The following is a 19,416-nucleotide window of genomic DNA, read 5'->3' as shown; positions in this document are numbered from 1 at the left end:
GGTAGCTTCCAGTGATCATGATTATTTATTTATGTATTTATTTATTTAAAAGTTGTCAGTTGCCAAGATGGCATGACATTATCAGCGAACAGCAAACATGTCAAAGTTTTTGACAAGTAATTTTCCGTTATTGGCTTTTGCAGATGAAGGAAATGTTCAGTGGAAATATGAAAAAAACAAGCCAGAGATACAGTATAAATAAATCTGTTTGCAAAGATGACATCCTGTGATCTGATGTTTACTTTAATTAGAGACATTATAGGAAACCAGTGTTTTCACCAACGTGTCTGCTGCGTCTGGCCTGATTCTGAACACAGTTCAAATTAGGGCACATTTTAAATTTCAAGTAAAACCAACTGATGTATTTATTTTTTCATAAGTTGCTGGGGGAACTGTCGTTTTTTTTTTTTCTCTCCTTTTGTTTGACATTTTGACTGTTGCACATTGGGCGGCCCTGCTTATTGGGGTTAAAGGACTATAACCGAGAGCCGTCTGATGCCTTTCATGTGGTGCACAGCTGTGGAAAACTCACTGCAGTTTAGAAACAAAAAAAAAAAGGGCTCTCAATGTGACACATCAGCTCCAGTTGAGCAGATGAGGACAAACGGCGGCGGTGGTTCAACTGCAACGATGACTCAGCAATCTGAGGCCAGTCTCTTGTCTCCACAGCGCCCGACTGATGGTGTGTGTGTGTGTGGATGTGCCTATGTGCTTTAGTTTCCATACTGTTGTTATCCCATTCACTAAACAAAACCCATACTGCCGTGCTCAGGCTCATGTAACAGCTTGTAGCAAAATAATTTAAAGACTTGGTTTGATGGAAAATGGGTGTAATGGATCACCTCTTATTAAGATTATACATTAAAAACTACTCATTTGCATCGTCTGCACACATTGAAGTCACATTTGGTTTCTTATCTGACCAAGCCGATGTCAAACAACACTACAGCTGCCATCGCAGCTGTGGTCCGTGGACCACTGAACCTGTCCCGGCTACGAGTCGAAGTGCCCATGTGCAAGACGCTGAACCCCGAGTTGCTCCCGGTGGGTCAGGTGAGCACCTTGCATTGCAGCCACCGCCATCCGTGTATGTGTGTGTGTGTGTGTGTGTGTGAATGGGTGAATTGGATTCAACATTGTGAAGCCCTTTGGATAAAAGTGCTATATAAGTGGCCATTTACTATATAAGTGACGACTCATATTGGTGAATGTAAAAGATGGCAGTATCCTTTTTGCAAGTCTGCTCACTGTAAACTGATAAATGCTTAGAACTGTTTAAATCATAATAAAAATAAGGTGTATAGGGTGTATATGAAATGTATAGGGATTTTTTTTTTCAAATGTATTGTTGCACAGTGATTGACTGGTAGATTTAACATACATATTTACACGTTAGCTGTGCCAGAGAGTGCACACTGCTGGCCTTTGTCCCCAGAGGTAAAGGTGAATGGAGGTAAAGCCATATACAGAATCCTGTCTTGGCTGCAGATGAACACCTTGCAGATTTACGTGTGTGTGTGTGTGTGTGTGTGTGTGTGTGTGTGTGTGTGTGTGTGTGTGTGTGGTGCAGCCCTGGTGAAAGTGTTTGTGTGTAAGGGCTCATTCACATGTGGCGGAGGAGAGCAGAGAGTGTAATGGAGGCAAACTGTGGCAGGAGTGCTGGCAGGAAAACCAGGGAGTGGGTTGCAAAGGATGAAATTTCAGATTCCTTTGACAGTATTGGATAGCTGGCCAGGAATGCGCACCTTGTCTGGGTTGGAAGAGCTTTGGGGATTTGGAATGGTTGTCTGAGGTATATGTGTGGGGGACAGAAAAGATGTGTGGTGTGTTTATTCTTTTGCACAACATGATTAGTTTGAATTGTTAGCGTAAGCAAGCATGATCTAACTTGAGAGAACTGTAAAGTTTAACTGCAACAGTTTGGTGTGATGCACTTTACGAGGGGGGGGAATGGGTTAGATTTCAGATGACCCTCTTACATGCAGCCCCTGGCCTCATAAGAACAATGTGATCACTGTGTGTGACCAGTCCCATGACAGTTCTGAGAATCACAAAAAGACAAAACATCATAAGACTTTACTCAAAGTTCAACAGATAGCAACTTATATTTAAGCACTTTAGCGGGGACGATTGTGCAGAACCATTTTGGGCTTGTTCTTAAAAGAGAGAATTGTTTTTGGCGGCCATGCGCTTCTCACATTCCCCTGACCAAGCAGTCTCCAGGACATTGTTTCTTATACAGCTCGATGCATTTGTCTGCTCAGGATCCACTGCAGAATTGATTGTGCAAATCCATTAAGCTGAGATCAAATTCTCGCTTTGTCCAGCATGTTTAAAGAATGGCAGTGACAAGCACTTTTAAAAACTTACAGGACCATGCGAAAGTGATGCGTTTTCTGCTGATCTGTCATTATATGAGGTAATCAGCTTTGACAGCTTGCAGAAAACACCTGCTTTGACATCAGTAAGTGAGGTGTGGGCTGGAGTGGAACATGCTTGCTTTCTAGCATGTCACATAATGACGCTTCCTAAGGCATCATATTGTGTTGCATTTCTTTTGGAATATCCTGCGCCACAGTCGACCCCGTGGTGCAGGAAGGTAGAGCGATCATCCACCAATCCTGCAAATGTTGGTTCGATCCCCGGCTCCTCCGGTCACATGTTGACGTGTCCTTGAGCAAGACTCTGAACCCCAACTTGGTTGCTCCCGGTGAGCATTGGTCAGCTGCATAGCAGTATTGGGCAGAATTACTTCAAATATTATTATTCATTAGAACTGAGACATGAATTTCAAATGTTAACCAGGTCCTAAAACTCAGCACTAGTCATGGAGCAATTAGCTTACTGAGATGGGAGGTGTGGGCAGAGTAGCTTCAAGTCAGGGGGAGAATGAAGTTGATAAACTGTGCACTAAATCAAGAAAATGTTGTCATGACTCATTTGTGTCTGTCATGATGTAATAACAGTTGTGTAATAAGGAGGTTTTAAAACACCACCTGAACATAACAAATGATGATATGGTGGCCATTTCTTTTTTTTTTTAAGTAACTAATTCACTGCTGCAAGGCTGTTATCTGTCTAATGAAAGGTTCTCAGCAGAAATGAATGTAAAGAAGTTTGTCCACAGCTTATGTAAATGCAGCTCTGCTCATGTGCAGCCACTTTGCATCAAACCATTGATTGTTAAAAAGCTTTCGAAAATAAGCTTTGCCCAGCACCTGGTGTAATAAAGCTTTATATTTGGTGTTTATGCCCAATCAGATAACACTGGAGTGAGATGATAACAGATTGTGGAGGGAATGAGAGCATATGGTTGATGTAACAGGAAGAATACAGTTAAACAGCCTCAGCCTCACCAGTCGATCTTATTGTCCTCATCAGTGTGATTACTTTGAACAAGATGATTGCAGTAGCATTATGCATAATGTAAGAATCGCATAGGAGAGTGTGAGGGCAGAATCTGCAACATGGTTGTCTTTTCCACTTTGGATGAGCCGGAGCATGAGTCAGCTGTTGTCGTTCGGCTCTGTGGCACCGGCTTTTTAAAGATGCTGAGCGGGCTTCCTCCAAATTGGCTTGATGCTGAATGGGTGGAGGATCTTCTGATGAAACAGCCTGAGTTTTGAGTAATCATGGTGTGTCAGTGTGCGATCTATCATAAAGCTGAGAGCTGAACTTACCCGTTGGTCTTTCTTCCCTTAATCGAACAGTGTCAAGGCCAGACGTGGGTTGCATATTTTACTCCCTGTGCTTCAGCTTTTGCTCTTTCCTGATTAGTGTGTGTGTGTGTGTGTGTTGGTGCGTGGTGGTGCTTCAGTAAGTTGGATTTCAGGCTCTGCGCCCGCTCTATAAAATGAGCTGTGTAAATTTGTAAGACACTGGCTCGCTGCCCAGTGCTGCCCTGTCGGCCCAGACGTCTTCACTAAGCGTCACGCTGAAAGCTTCGCTTTGCACATTGTGGCGGGAGCGACGGGCGTTGCTGCTGCGAACACAACACGACAGATGGTGAGTGCATTTTACATCCTCCCCAGTTCCCCTTTTTTTTCTGGTCTTAAATAGCAATTGGCATCAACTTGGGCATATGTGGAGGACTTGAGCAAGAACTAAAACAGTTGGTATAAATGTCCAAGACCACGGTGTGTGGCTCAGTTACTGTTAATTTTCTGGCTCAGGTGTTCTGCAGGTTTGTCTGGCGAGCAAAAGCAGCTTTTCCCAAGCTTAGTTTCACTCCATCTCCCATGTTCCATGCAGTTTTTCTTTGTCTGTGGTCCTTGTCTTTTGACTCTCTGAGAGCCTGAAAGTAGCTGAATTGTGAGGGAAGAATGGCTCTTTGTTTTGCCCACTTGCTGTCACTGTGGATTTGATTGTCTCAGTAGGCAACATGGCCTCAGAAACAACCATTCTCACACACAGTCACCCCTGTGGATGGACATTCCTTTTGGCAAAGCTCCCAGATGGCACTGCAGCCTCTCTGTGGGCTGCAGCCAGAAGAAAAAGTGATTGACTGCGTTTCTAAAAGGCTCAGCAACATCACGAAAGAGCCTTAACACTGCTTTTTTTTCCTGTTAAGAAGCTCGAACTGTGTGGAAAAAAAAAAAAGATTTGAATACAAACTGTGGTAGTAGTAGTAGATTATAAGAGATGTTGCTTGACAACAAGAATCAACATTTAAATTTTTGAAGCAGAAATTTAAATGTTGATTCTTTTAATTTTTTCTCTCACGAAAAACGAAACATTTTGAGGGTTTTGTTTGTCAAACACTGTCAAAAGTTGTTTTTGTGGAGTTTGAGATTTGTCATTTTCCACTCTAAAATCAGCCGAATATAATTGGCAGCCTTATGATTTGTGAATTATCATTAGCAGCTTTATTTTTATCCCTGAATAGTAACCATTAAAAATGCTTTGCAAATTGTTTGCTTATAGTACGATGGAGGAGGCTGTGGTTGTGCTATAGTCTGGTATGATTTCAAAACACCTGGCAAAAAGCTGTAGACTTGAGTATTAGACTTGTAAACAGGCAAGTAGCAGTGTGAATCCTCGGTGTAAACATTTCGATGCTGGCGTGTTTCTCCGGCAAGACTTTCATATCAGCATTTTACTATCTCAGATTCTATATTGTTGAATTGTGGTACGTTGTATTCCAGCGTATTGTCAGACAGTTGCACTTCTCTTCAGTAATTAAGGGGAAGTCATTGTAAAAATGGCCTGTGGGCGTCTCAGTACACACACCCTGACTTTCACCCCAGCAAAGTTTGTTCCCATGTGCTTAAGGTTGATGAACTTGGGCTAAAATATCAGGCTAAAGTGGTAAATGCTTAAAAAGGAAACGGCTGGCTGAGCGTCTAGAGGAAGTCTCATTAAAACAGCATTTTACTTTAAGTAATGCTCCATTGCAAGAGAGTGTCCCATCATCCAGAAGCTCTCAGATTTTATCTGTGTGTGACGGCTGCCCGTGAAAAAGCTCAAATGCCCTGAGGCCGTCTCTACTCTCGAAATCAAGTTTTCATGTCGATTAATTGATTTCGCTCAACCCCTTTTGAAATGTTTAATTAACCTAGACCCAGATTAAAATGTCGCTAATATGAAAAGCTCAGATCCTTTACCGCGGCCAGTTGAGCTGGAAGAAATTTGGAAGAGAAGACTTTGCAAGTGAAACGTAGCAAACAAACGTCTTGTGGCTGGCTTCAAACGGCCCGTGGCGGTTGAAGTGGAACAGAAGTGTTGCCAGCTTAACTCCATAAATCAAAAAAAGAGAAAACACCTCATCACACTGACTGTTTTAGGTGTAAAGTTTCATATTAGCACTGGAGCCACTAGAATCCACGTCTGGCTTAGACTTTTGTGTTGATAACAGGTTAATGTAGCTTTCAAACTGTTGCGTTTTGTCAGCTGAGCATGTGATGTTTGACACAGTTTGCTTTACGCCATGTTTGCTTTATTGCTGGAGGCCAAGTGCTAAACTGTTGTTCATGTTAAACCATAGATATCAATGCTGCAGGGAGATTCGACTTTTGTCTTGGAAATACATGGTTGCTGTTAGTATTATTGTATGATAGTCATTTAGCACTTTGTCTCCACGTTTTTTGATATCAGCTCATGGCTGAACATTTAGCTCTTGGGCAAAGACTTTATTTTTTTTTTCCCTCCCTTTTGCTGAACAAAACTGCCCACTGAATTATAAATGACTGTGTCTGCTCTGTATGTTTCTGTGAGCTCAAATCATCTGCAGCGGGCTTGTTAATGGATGCAATTTGGATTGGATGGAGACATATTTAAACGCCCACATTCGCTCTCCCAATTGAGACAGATGAACTGAGATGTGATACGCCTCGGGAAAATCACCCCCGTTCACCGTGACTGTGTCGTTGCGGTGGCAGCATTGCATCATACCAGGCAAACCAGGAGAAACAGATTTATCCTTAAGCCTCTGCCACGCAGAGGAGGATAATAAAATGGACGCTGTGTTATGATTTTATTCCAAAAACAGCAACATTAGTAAAAGGAGACAGCACATAGTCCTTAATTTTTTAAAAAAAAATTATTTATTTATTTATTTTTAACAATTTTTTTTTTCCCGGCTTGGTTTTGGCTTACAAAACATTTAAGGGCAAGTAAACATGTGTTTGGTGTATTAGCTTCAATATATTTCATAGAAGTTCACATTTGCTGTGGTGGCGTAGTGCTCCACGTTAGGACAGGTAGCTAAAGGCCGATATGGTGGGTACTTACTTGCTTGTCTTGGGTTTCAAAGAGACATGGAACTAGTACTAAAAGAACTAGGGTAGCTTGTTACTTTAACTAAATATCCTTCTAAGGTCAAATTATCCATGCCAGCAAATTCCTTTCCTGTTAAGGAAGTGAATTATCTTAACAGGAAGTTAAGCTTTGCAGGTTTGATTTCTCTGCTACACATTATTGTAAATTGGAAGTTTTGGGGTTTTGCACTGTTTTGTCAGACAAAGTGAGAAGGCTGTGAATGTGAATACATGCATCACTCAGACTTTCTGCCATTTTCACTGTTTGCTGACAGCGTAAAATGTCAGTTTGCATTGATTAAAAAAAATCAATTGTCTGTTCTCTAATCCTTCGCTCCTCAGATGCATCCTCTTGCCTCTCTTGAGTGTGAAGCCTCCTCAGCAGTCTCTGTTCCTGTTGGTGGACTCCATCGATGAGGGCTGTCGGCTGGGTGAGGGGGAGCAGAGGTCCTCCCCCGGCTCCCCCAGGACCATCGCCGAGCTCCTGGCCAGTCACCACGAGTTCCTGCCTCCCTGGCTGCTGCTCATCTGCTCTGCACGGCGTCAGAACAAGGCTATCACCAAACTCTTCACAGGTAAAAGCTGTGGCTTTATAGCTGTGATGCCTTAATAACCATTGAGCTGAGCTGATTTGAAGAGACAGGTTGATATATGAGACAATATGTGCCCTTGTCAGTACTGCACCATGGTTGTTTCTGCTCAGTGGCAGCTATTTTTCTGTTCATTTTACCTGAAAATGCAGTTACAAACACAGCCCGCAGCTTAGTTTCTTCTCTGTCTTGGCTGTTCAAATAGTACAAATGGAACATCACGACATGCCTAAAGAGATTTGGGTCACTGCTGCTTCCTTGATGTCCTATGACACTGCTCCATACCAGCTGTTATTATCTCCCCGTCAGGCCAGCAGCCTCCTCTGTGGTGATGATGAGCTGGCTTAACATTAATCAAGAACCTGTCGGCGTGGGAGGAAGTCGCCTCCGCAGACTCGCGGTGCTCTGTGTACCCCTCTGCTTCTCCAAAACCACTGAATGTGGGGAGTTGCTTCTTGTGCCCTCAGCTTGCCTCTTAAAGCATTATGTAATATCCCAGCGGTCTAAGCAAGTCGTTTTGGTGCCGCTTTCCCTCTCCGAAGATGAATGAGGTCGAGTTCAAGGCTGAAAGACCGGAATGTTTTTTTTTAGAAAACCTTTCGCTCCGTTAACGAGCTGGTAATGTCCACATTAGTGTAGTACAGTCTCCCGAAATGACTGTGATAATAATTCGGGACAGTAATTTGTCAGTTGGAAACGGGAGCAGCTCTTAAGCCCCGTCTTGGTCTTTCAGTTGTTGTTGTTCTTGCTGGTGTTATTTGTCATAATGAAGGATGCTGAAGGTTTGAGAGCTTCCGCACTGTGTAGAAACGACATTATTTAGCCCACAAGGAGCAATTATGACATATTACAGGCTAGTAGATGATTCCCTTGCCTCGTTTTATTGCTTGTGTGGTGTCGGTTTTCGGTGAATGTACACAACTGAGGGATTCATGTCAAGATGTCACACGCAACGCTGATATTTAGCCTCCACAATGGGTTTGACCAGTATTAGACTTTTTGTGGGCGACATGCTCGCACTGTTGCAAGTGTGCAATAATGTTTAGCAGGTGTGCTAAGAAGTCAGATGTCAAGGTGTGTAGGCATGTTCTGCCTTCCAATAAATCCGTTTTAAAGAAGAACAATAAAAATAATGTACCCATGATGTGCACACTTTGTATTTTCTGTAATTTACAGGTAATAAAGTTAATGTCCATAGCGCTCTCACAGAATATGTTGAAACTACATTAGAGTTTTAAATCGTTTGTGGTTCAGTCATTTTGCTAATCAAAAAGTGTTTCTAGCATCTCCCATGTGAGGATTTGTTGAACTTCTGTTTTCTGTCATTGTAAGCTTAATAACCGTTGGACTGGTGGGACAAAACCAGATACAGGGAGAAGTTTGGGAAATAATAATTTGATGAGCCGCATGTACTAAAGGGGCCACAAACAGGGGTTAATTGGAAAAAAAAAAATAGTCTGTAAGTAGGATGTAAATAATAAGTTTCATTGTCAGGGATTGAAATCTTAAGTGCAGTTGTCGGCGATGTAAGAGCAGTTTAGACGAGTCCAGGTGTGATCAGCGTCGACAGTGGCAGTGGGGAAGGGGAGGGGGGATGGGGCTTGGACACTACAGCTCACTTTCAGTCCTTCGTGGGCGTCATGCGTTTAATTCATCAAACCAACTGTGCTGCAAGCTGCCCACTTTATAATCGCAAAGACATGCCCACCCACGCTTCCCTCTAACATCAAAGCTTCTGTGTACGTGCCCATGGTCGATTAGATTCTGGATCGGTATCAGAGTGTAGTATAACGCTTCCTCACAGTATTTTCCAGACGTTTTTGTTCACAGACGGAGAAGAAATGTTATATTTTATTTGCTTTCGGCAGCAATTTGCACTAAATTGTGTTTTCTGGTTTATTATCTGTGCGTCTGCTGTCTGGCTCCAACCATAATTTAAATTGACAGGCTTTATTTGTAGTGCACATAAAGTTGACAGTGGAGTCAGCAGGAAAATACATATCCATATATGCCCCAGATGTAAATGCCAAGGGAATTTTTTTTTGTTTTAAACTTGCTTCAAAGAATCTCATGGGCTTCTGTCATTGCCCATTTGCTTTTTCTCTTCTGATGTTAGTAGCTGAAGAGCTGTCTGTCCTGACGTTTTTGATAAGGTTTGAAGGGAATTTCAATCTGATAAAACAGCAGTTATCCTCTTTAGGTTTTATGAAACTGGCTCACATCTCTTTCGCTTTTTACTGCCTCTTTGAGGATGGGCTACACTTTTGTCAAGCTCTTACACCAATTGCCCAGCAATTGGTTTTCATAAAACAGTCTCCTTTTCAACAAGAGAACAGAGCCAAACTCACATGATGTCCCCTTTTAAAACGAGTGAAGGACATGTGATTTTTGCCCCTGCATTCTTCTTTTTTTTTTTTTTTAGATGAACATACTTTCTACATTTAAAACTACACAACATTTCAATGGATCCTATTGAGTTTGTGCATTCTACAGTCCCACAAAGCTTGGCCTTGCTACTTTGCTGATGCTGTTAGCAGCGTCTCTGTTTTGTCTGGAGTCAGTCCTCAGATTTTAGTTCAACACTGGAAATTGTTCTGCAAAAGAGGCCTTTTTTTTTTCTATTTTTTTTTTCGCCCTCACATTAACGGATGTAGACTACAAACACACTCACCCACTTAGTGTCCTGCATTAGCTGGCGGACCGTATTATGAATAGAGCAGCGTGAATGCTCCTTATTCATGCAGCACTGGACCTAAAATAAACCAAAGGACTTTAGCGTATTAAATTGAGGCCAAGTGTCCCCTAAAAATACCCTCCATATTGTTTACAAGTCAGAGATGGCAGTGACCTGCCAAAAGACTCCACTTTCATGCTCTGTGCAAAGCCAATTCCTCTTTCATATTAGCAGCCTATTTTGTCTGTGGTGGAGGTTTTGTAGGTTTCCCAGTACACTCTGGTCTGTGGTGTTGGGAACTTTGTGGTTCTGTAAAAATAGCGTTGGTAAAGTTTGAGGAATAACCTTTAACCAAAAGGTCATTCTACAGGGTATTAATAGTTCTGAAAGTCTTTAAGATCATTTGAAGAGAGAAGGTATTGGATTTTGGCACATTTTATTGTGTATTGCTATCTGCACCCCCTTGTCTGAAGACGTACACATACCGTGAGCGGCAGTTGAGTGCATTTCTTTTCTTAAAGGGATGACGTTTCACCCCCCAAGATCTAAATGCTGAATTCTTTTTTTTCCCCCTTTGCTCAACCTTTATTCCTTGTGTCTGTCTCAGAGTGGAATGTGCTTTGGGAAGTTTTCAACACCTCTGAGACCAGGCAGGAAGAAGGAGGCATTCTGACTTCAGCAGCAGAATGCCTCGCTTGCATCCGCTTGGCTAATGCCTCACAAACAAAGACTGTTCTGTTTCGTGAGGAGCAGTAGTCTGACTCATATTATATGATCACTCATTCTGATGAAGCCTTTTCATGTGATATTTTTGCATTGGGCTTAAAAATATGTGGCTTGACAAAAATAATTGCAGGTGGATCAGTTTTATAAGCTCTTACAAATGTTTTAGCCAAGATCAGATATTGTTTTGACTTCCCTCTAACTGTGGTGTATTCTGGTGGTCCTGCCGCCTTCGTTCCTGGCTTATCAGCTGACTAATCTATTGTAAGCATTGCACATAAGTGGCAGAACATGTTCCACAATGTGTCTGTATGAAGTCATCTCTGCTGCCCACACCAGGTGGGATGAAATTTCCTGCACCCTTCAATCTGTAAAGAGGCGTTTGCTAACCTGCTGCTTCCTTTTAAATACTGCCAGGCACTTGTCAGGGAGGATGCTGCTTTAATAGCAGAACCAGTAGGAAACTGATTCGGATTGTTATGGGCCACTATGTGTTAGTTACATCTTTAACTGGACTTAACGTGGCATTGCAACGATCAGTCCTCCTACTCCGCTACCTACCCTACCCACAGCCTTTTTTCCATGCACGTGCAATTCCCCAGCTTTGCTGACCTTTGTCTCTGTATGGAACATTAAGGATGAAATGACTAAAATAAGCCTTTATCAAGTCCTTAGTATTTTCCCCTCCGGCTTTGCAAAATACGATGCCATTATTATTTTCTTTCCTTCCTACCTTAAACATGGGGTGGCCATCATACATCTCATGAAACCAACACTCATGTGCCAATAACAGTTTAAGCAATACACCAATAGTGGACACTGTGGCTCAGGAGGTACAGTAGCCAATTACAAGCTTGGACATTTGACTTTGGGTACTGACAATTACGGGAACCATTTCCAATGCAGCCCATCTACCATTTAAAGGTAACGGTGGAACATCCAGCTGGAGATACTGGGTGTTGTGTAGCTCACTCCAAAGATCACTGTAAAACACTCTGAACTTATTTTCTACAATCAAATCATGAGCTTTGTCCAGTCAGGGATCCTCCAGCTAAGAAAAAACCTTTACAAATGTGGTCTCTCTTTCTCCCATTGATCTTGAGAAGGCCATACACTCATTTATATCACTGTGTATCGACTGATTCACTGTATTGAGGGTTAAGACGTTGAAAAGAAAAAAGTGTCTGCATTTAGTCCAAAACATGATAGTGGAGTCCTTCACAGAGGACATTTGACCTTTTTTAGTCTCCCTTCATTGGTTACCTGTTAGTTTTAAGGTGAAATTGAATTGATTGATGGGTTTTTATTTAAACTCTCTACTTGTTTTGTACCAAGTTTATTGTGTTTTTTTTTTTTTCTATTCATTTGCAACGGTTTCTAAAAAAAGTAAAAATAAGTAAAGTTAGTATTTCTAATTATAATCTTATAAGTGACAGCAGACTTATGGAGAGAGGCTTATTGTTTGCCGTGCTTACCCCCTCTGTGTGTGTGCTACTGTAGGGCCATGATAGGAGTAGCAGAGTGGAAACACTTAGGCAGCGATTTTGGTTGGGAGCCGGGTGGAATCTGTGCCAATTTAACAAGGCCTCTGGCAGAAGAGAGAGCAAAGCAAAAGGAAAGAGAGGGTGGGGTGAAGGTTGGAGACAGGAGGGTTGGGTGTTTAAATAGAAACAGCCTCTCATACATGTATTTTTTTAACTACTCAGACCTCAGTATCTCATTATTTCTTGTCAAAATTGAACATAACTTGCAATGTGCTGACTTCTGTAATTCCAAAATAGGCCTACACATTCTATTATAAAGCAAAAATATTACTTACATGGGAGGTTTTAAGCTCTCTTTCCTTTGTTTCTTGCATGGCTTTCAAAAATGTCTTTGATTTCATTAAAATAATTACGGACTCATTCTAATCATAAAGCCCCATAGCACGTCATCCTAGTGTGTGATCTCTTTATCGTTTGTAGCATCAGTGAACTGTAATGCCAACCATCTGCCCAGAATTGTCTGTGGCGCATGCTTGTCAGAGTAGCAAGTATGTGAGGGCCCCCTCCTAAGGGCAGGTCAACTTTGGTATTTATCACTTTGATATTTACTACATATTATTATATTTTGATATATTATATTTAAAGCAACAAAATGCAACTTTTGGAAATCGAGCTAGCGGTAAAAGTAATCGAGGAGACTCATTTAATTCGTTCCACTCTGCTCAGCCCTTCCTTTTCCTGCTCCACCAAGCTCTGGCCATCCCTTCAGCATTAGTTATGAAATTACAAATAAATAAGAAAGCTACAAACAGAAATAATTGACCTTGTCTGGTCAGTATGAAAGTCTGTCTGTTGCTTGTGTGTCTGTATTTAGTGTCACGTTTCATTTTAAAATTTTGGTCCTTAGTCCAAGAGCAGCTTTGACAAAGTACTAATAAAGGACCTGACTTTTCTTGGTTGACGTTGTGACCATCAGCCAGTAAGTAATTTAAACCCCTGGTTATTATTGCACCGGAAAATAGTTTACCAAATCTAAATTCAGTATTAAATCGTAATCCTCTTGAATATCAAACGTTAATAATTTGATATTTAATGCAGTAGTTCAAAACCTGGCACCTGGAAGATTTCTTCAAAGACATTAATTGTGCTGAATTTACCTCTCACAGAAATGTGAAATATTGTTTTTCTGTTGATTTCTGTATTGATTTAACAGATGAGCATGCTAATTAGTGATCTTTAGAATCAGAATGCAGCGCTACAGAGAGGTCTAAGGCAAGTGCTGAGATCTGAGATAATCAAAGTGAGCCGAGTACTACTTTTCAGATCTCCTCTCGCTGTGTGTGGAAGCATCTCATGACTCATCTGTAAATAGGGAAGGAGGTCGATGACAAAGACACAGCCCAGTTTAAAGGGAGCTCAACAAAAAATCGTAAGTCCACGCAAGCACAAGGTTGAGAGAAAAGGATGGATGAGGCCTGCATCTGTCAACAGCAGTGCCAGTAGTTCTAATAGTGTAGTATCAGTGCTACTGCAGCCGTGAAGGATAATGGCTGCATTCCTGCTCTACAGTGTTACAGCTATTTCAATTAGAATCATTAACTCCAACATAAAATACATTATGTTTTCATAAATTTGCCCATTTTACTATGTGTAGGTCTAGTTTGTCACAGGGGACATTTGGCCCGGACTTGGGAGATGTACTAGCCAAAAATTTGGAAAATGGCCACATAAAACCCCCTCTGAGTTATGAATCCCAGTTGCTATGGAGCTGGTTATGCTCCTAGCTCAGACTGAGGAATGCTACAGGGGTGTGAGGCACTTTGATGCAGGTTGCACTCATTTCCTTCCTAGGGTGACACATTTGGCCATGCTTTCTGCGTAGCGATCTGTAGGTCTTGTGCATACCCCACAACACCTAGGCAAGTCATTAGAAATTCCACAGCTGTAGTATAATAAAACAGCTACACCTTCACAAAATGATGTGACTCTGGGGAGGGGTCTGTGGTTTTGTTTTCTGTATTTGCGCATAGGGTAGACCACCCCATCAAGGACCCGAACCATGTCTTCCACCTCCACTTTGCTCACTTTGAATGGAGCTTTCTTTTCCCAGCCCGCCAGGAAACTGAACTGATTTATCACCAATGGCCACAACTGGAAAAGGAGTAGCACTGTTTGAGCCTTTCTGAGCAGGTCTTTGTCCTGAGGCCCCAGGGTGAATGTGCGACATTGCAAGGCCGTCCCTCTGGAAAAAGGTCAACAAAACTCTTAACATCTTCCTGGTTGTGTGTTTTTGTCTATGGTTTGGTTAAAATGTGAGACCTCACTGGAGGGACCAGGAGATCTCCTGGCCGACTGACAACACAAACACAGTCGTAAAGCAGCGAGGACGGTTTATTTCTTCTGGGCTGTGGAATGCTGTCTGAAGGAGGACAAAAATGGCTCTGCTTACCGACTTCTTACTTACTAAGTGACTCATCTTTTAGATTATTGGATGTGTGGACATACACATGCAACGCAAAGCAGATAATGTAATACTTTTATCTGCTTCAGAACCAATTCTGACACATTTGGACAGCGCTGCACTCTGCAAGACAAAGGCAGAATTTCACCTACAGTAAAACTCGACGAATGCCTCCTACAAGTCAAACATAATAAAAGCCCTCTCTGTCCTCTCATTTCAGAGTTTTTTGCACCAATTGTCTCGGTGCATCTACGCCTGGGTAACGAGCACGAACGACCTATTTAATTATCCCACCTCCCCCTTTCTTAAAATTGGCTTACGCAGACAAGCTGATTTATGTCCATATTCATGTATGAGTTGTCGTCTGCGAGGCTGCATGTTGAGCCTCACTTTGGATGAGCTGAAGACCATAATCCTTGGTGAATACTGTAATTTACTGACAGCCAGGCAAATTACAGGTCTGCTGTGTCTGTATCTACAACACCTTTGGGTGCTGCACTGCAGTAACATGATTCTGAACACGGAGGACAAACTAGCTGGTGTCTTTCCATCCGACATGATGCCCTTTGGTATGTGGCGTGCCCCTGCCACTTTTTTTTAGAGACTCGAGTTGCAGTTTTTCAAGGCTCTAACATGAGTGTTTAGTTTGTGCTTTAATTAATGGGTGTTTTAATTAAATCTTAAATTAACGTTAGTTGGGATAAATACAGTGGAATTCCTGGCATATTTTTGGCTTTGGGGAAAAAAAAATAAAAAAACAACAAGTACAACCTCCTGACCTACATGCCAAGGATGACTGCAACTAACTGTGTTTGTGTTTTTGCTTTTTGAGCGGCTGAAGGGACAGATATGGCGGTCGGGGTAAATGAGATCACCAGGAGGTTGTACAGTGTAATAAATGAAATAGAAAATTTGAGGAACAGTGATCGTGTTTCCAGCAATAAAGACAAAAGACCTGTGAATTATGTTAAGGCTGACGACATCCATTTTTAAATGACAGTTGATTTGGAAGTGCTTTCTGGCACATTGTGTAGTTTATTAGGCACACACATCTTAAGCATAGGCAGTCTAATCGACAGCCCAGCGATAAGTCCTTGCTTTATGAAGGTTGCAGTGTTTTTTTTTTTCTTCCCTCCAACTGTTTGAGGAGGGTGTTGATATAAAAGTATGTGCCCAGCATTTGTAGACTGCATTAGTTTTATCTTGTGTTGAATAAACCAGACTATTTGCCATATAGGCCCTTCTTTTTCACTGATTACTGAAACTGGTAAATGGACAGCTTTGACTATGCTATCGGTGCTGCTGGCAGCTTTTCCGTGGATCCCTGGCTTTGGAATTTCTTCACTTGGATGAAATTTCCAGTCTGTCTCTGCAGCTGCAAGGGGTTTTGTGATGTATTGTGACAACCCTCTAGTAGTAGCTATCCATTATGTGATACAGTGATTAAAGGCGCACACATGTGACCAGGTGCACAGTCTTCTGACGCAGTCTCTTGCCACCATTTTAATGAGCTTCTGTCATTCAAAAGCATGAATTCAGGCTCTTTTCTTTTTTTATTTTTTTTTCTCTTTAAAGGAAAGACCATTTATCTCTATAATGTTCGGTCACATTATTCTTTGTTCAGTTGATAGCTTTATCATAATGCATCTTTCAAACTGAACCCCACTCTGTGTGTGTGTGTGTGTGTGTGTGTGAAATGTATTCCTCTTTGCCCCACCCCCACCTCATCAGCCCTGTTCAGTTACACCACAACAGGTTTGACTGGAAACCCTTTCACATCCCTGTTTGAAATTCAGCGAGAGGCGTGTCTGGGCAGGACTGTTTTCATGTGTTTCGCCTCTAGTGCTGCATAAATTAATTGCCAAAGTGTAATTGTTTCAGTGTCCCGCCTAGTGGCTGTTGGGTATGACAGAAAATACACAGCACATGTAACATGCAGTAGCTAACCTGCAATGATTCCTTGTTTTCTTTGTATCGTTTAATTGGTGCCTCACTGGGGTAAAAGCCTCTCAGTACTTATCTTTGTCTTGTCTCATTTGCGAGGAAGCCACGTTTATCTCGGATAAAACAGAAAGGGTAATCTTTATTTGTCTGCTCGAGTAGAAATTAGACTGTAAAGAATCAAACAAGGGAACTCGGCAGTCATTTTCAAAGCTTAAATGGCAGCACACTTTTCAAAGGACTGTTGTTTGCAGACCGCTGGATCTGACTCTCATCCACATACTTGTGTTTAGGAGGTTGGGGCTCTCATGTTTTTTTGGAGCCGGGAAAGCTGCAGCTGTTGAACAGACGTTTGTCGAGTGTGGGTTTACTGGAGAGCCTGGGGAGAGGGCAGTGAGGCTTGGGTTTCTGTTTTCTTTATGGATCCAGTTCCTTAAGATGGTGTCTTACGCTGAACGTGCCCAATCTGACGAGATGCCTTTTCCGAAATCCTTTTTCATGAACTCGGACCGCTCGTTCCGCGACACACCTGCACTAGGCCTCATTTGTCATCTGAACAAAAATTAATCTAGAAGGCAAACAGTCTCTCTGTTGTGTTTAAGGATCTGTCTCTTGTGGCTGGCATCCAGTTCTGTAACGAGCAGCAGCTGGCTCAGAGGCCTGCACTCGGGAGCTGCATCCCTCACCCTGATGAATGTGTCATTTGTTGCTTGTTTAGCAGTCGCTTTTGTTCAGACTCTGGACCATCCTCTCACACACATAAATAGCCTGTACACACACACAATGCTTAGCTGCAGTTGGTGTAGGCCACATACAATGGTGCAAAATATAGGCCTTCACGGCTGTTGGGTTTGGAAAGCAAGAAAATGGTTCTTGGAAGGCACTAGAACATTTGTAGCCAATCTGGGTTCTTGCATTCTTGTGTAACATTTAACAGTAGTTCCTGTTACACCACAGTCATCAGTTGGTTGGATGAATTTACACCCCTTTGGTTATTTTCGGGCTTTATCTGCTAAAGGAGTCCATGACTTTACAGTTGACGTCCAAGCGTTATGAAGTGATGCGTGCTGATGACTAAAGTGGAAATTATAGGTCATCTTCCACCATGTGCAAAGGGAATAATGTCTTCTTTGCTTGTCCTGACTGGAGGCTCTGGTTGGTTTTAATTCTTTTATTTCTCGCTCATAGAAATTGATTTTGTGTGGGCTACAGTCAAATATCTCTCTTCTCCCTCCTCCAGCTTTTCATGTCACTAGATCTCCATAATTGGTGTGTCAGCAACTGTGGAATGTAGGAAAAAGTGTTTATCATAAACTACAGCACAGAAGCATTTTGCTTTTGTTCCCTTAAGAAAATATTAATGATAGAATAGCATCTCCAGAACTGGACTGTAATGCACACTCATCGTTTTTCCTAGTCCCCCACCGAAAAAGAGCAAACCAGACTCATCGAGTCAAAAGTATTAAATGTCACACTGGCTGGGTGAAAAGATATATATATTTTTTTTTCCTTTTTCTTTTTGGCTCCTTGAAGTTTTTGTTTTTCCCCTTTAATGGCCTCTTTCTACTTCCCCCACTAGTGGGTTTCCTGTCCCGGCCGGAGCAGGATCGGGTCGAAAAGGAGCAAGAGCTTCAGGGAGTCGTAGATGGGCAGGAAATCACTCTCGCCATCAGACATCCGTCTTAAACATAGGATCACATTGTCGTTGTAATGCAACGGGCTCGTGTTGACTGAGACACTTATAGTAGCCTAAAATAAGTAAACAAATACCACTGGAACTGTAAGGTAGCACGGACACCCTGGAGAAAATCAGGAGAGGAAGCATGAAAAGCCTCTGGTGATGGCATGATAATTTGAAATTTGATCTTTAATGCTTGAAGTTTGAGCCAAAGGAGGTGTGAGCACACAGACGTCAGGAATGCACATTAGGACCATGTGGTGCCTTCAAATACTTTTGTAGCGGATATAAATCTGGAGGTATGCCCTCTCCAGACCTGTACTAACCCATTACAGTTGTTTCCAGGATTCTGTCAAAATGAGTTATCAGTCAGCATATATTTCAAACCAGCGCTACAAAAACCTATCTTTTATGGTTTTACAGACTTGAAGATAGAAGTGCTTCGGTGATTTTTATTTTATTTTTTTCTTTTCTTTCTTCTTCGTGCGTATAACTACTTTACATGTTTACCATGAATCTGGCTCCTGTAATGTCAGCGACTCCTCCAAGACTGAAGTGGTGCCGGGGGTTTGTGGAGCCAGAGGAAAGAGGGTGGAAAATGCACAGTCACTGAAAACTATGACACACTGCTAGTGGCTTAAGGTAATTAGGTTGCTGTAATTATTGGGCAATTATATGGTATAATGATAGACACTGATGCTTGATGGTGTTATTAATTTAAACCATTTGTACAGCTGCCGTTTGTTAAAGTTAATCTGCAGAGATCGATGTGGAATATGGCTGTTTTCGTCAGGCCATTGTTTGACATTTATCTCAGGTGTGTGTTGCTATCTGTCCATTTCATCTCTATGAGATTACTAATCCCTAAACTTCAAAACTAGCCTATGTTGTAAATATTTTTAATAATAAGTAATTGGTACATTCCACAAACCTCACGTAACTGATTAGCACTACTCCAGATTTATTTTTCTCAAATTCTCTCTTGCTGCCATTCACCAACGGATACAATTAGGTCTAGTCATTATCTGAGGTGTGAGCACTTTAATTTCACTTGTTTTATCACAGTTTGTCCTTGGGGCCTTTTGTTATATTACAAAGTAAAAGGAGATT

The 19,416-nt window shown here is 41.9% G+C and overlaps 1 protein-coding gene across 3 annotated transcripts in view; it reads left to right on the top strand.

Moving 5' to 3' along the window:
• Nucleotides 1-19,416, top strand: part of ankrd50 (ankyrin repeat domain 50) — a 32,493-nt gene that overhangs the window by 5,834 nt on the left and 7,243 nt on the right. For 2 of the 3 annotated variants that reach the window (XM_067518358.1, XM_067518359.1), the window contains exon 3: nucleotides 7,098-7,330. The exons of the other annotated variant lie outside the window; for it this stretch is intronic. In XM_067518358.1, the coding sequence (XP_067374459.1) occupies nucleotides 7,098-7,330 (233 nt within the window). The remainder of the gene's footprint in view (nucleotides 1-7,097; nucleotides 7,331-19,416) is intronic. 3 annotated transcript variants of the gene reach the window in all.

The sequence above is a fragment of the Channa argus genome, chromosome 10, assembly GCF_033026475.1.
Source record: "Channa argus isolate prfri chromosome 10, Channa argus male v1.0, whole genome shotgun sequence".
NCBI lineage: Eukaryota > Metazoa > Chordata > Actinopteri > Anabantiformes > Channidae > Channa > Channa argus.
The sequence above is the reverse complement of the archived record's forward strand: the minus strand, read 5'-3'. Positions and strand labels throughout refer to the sequence as shown.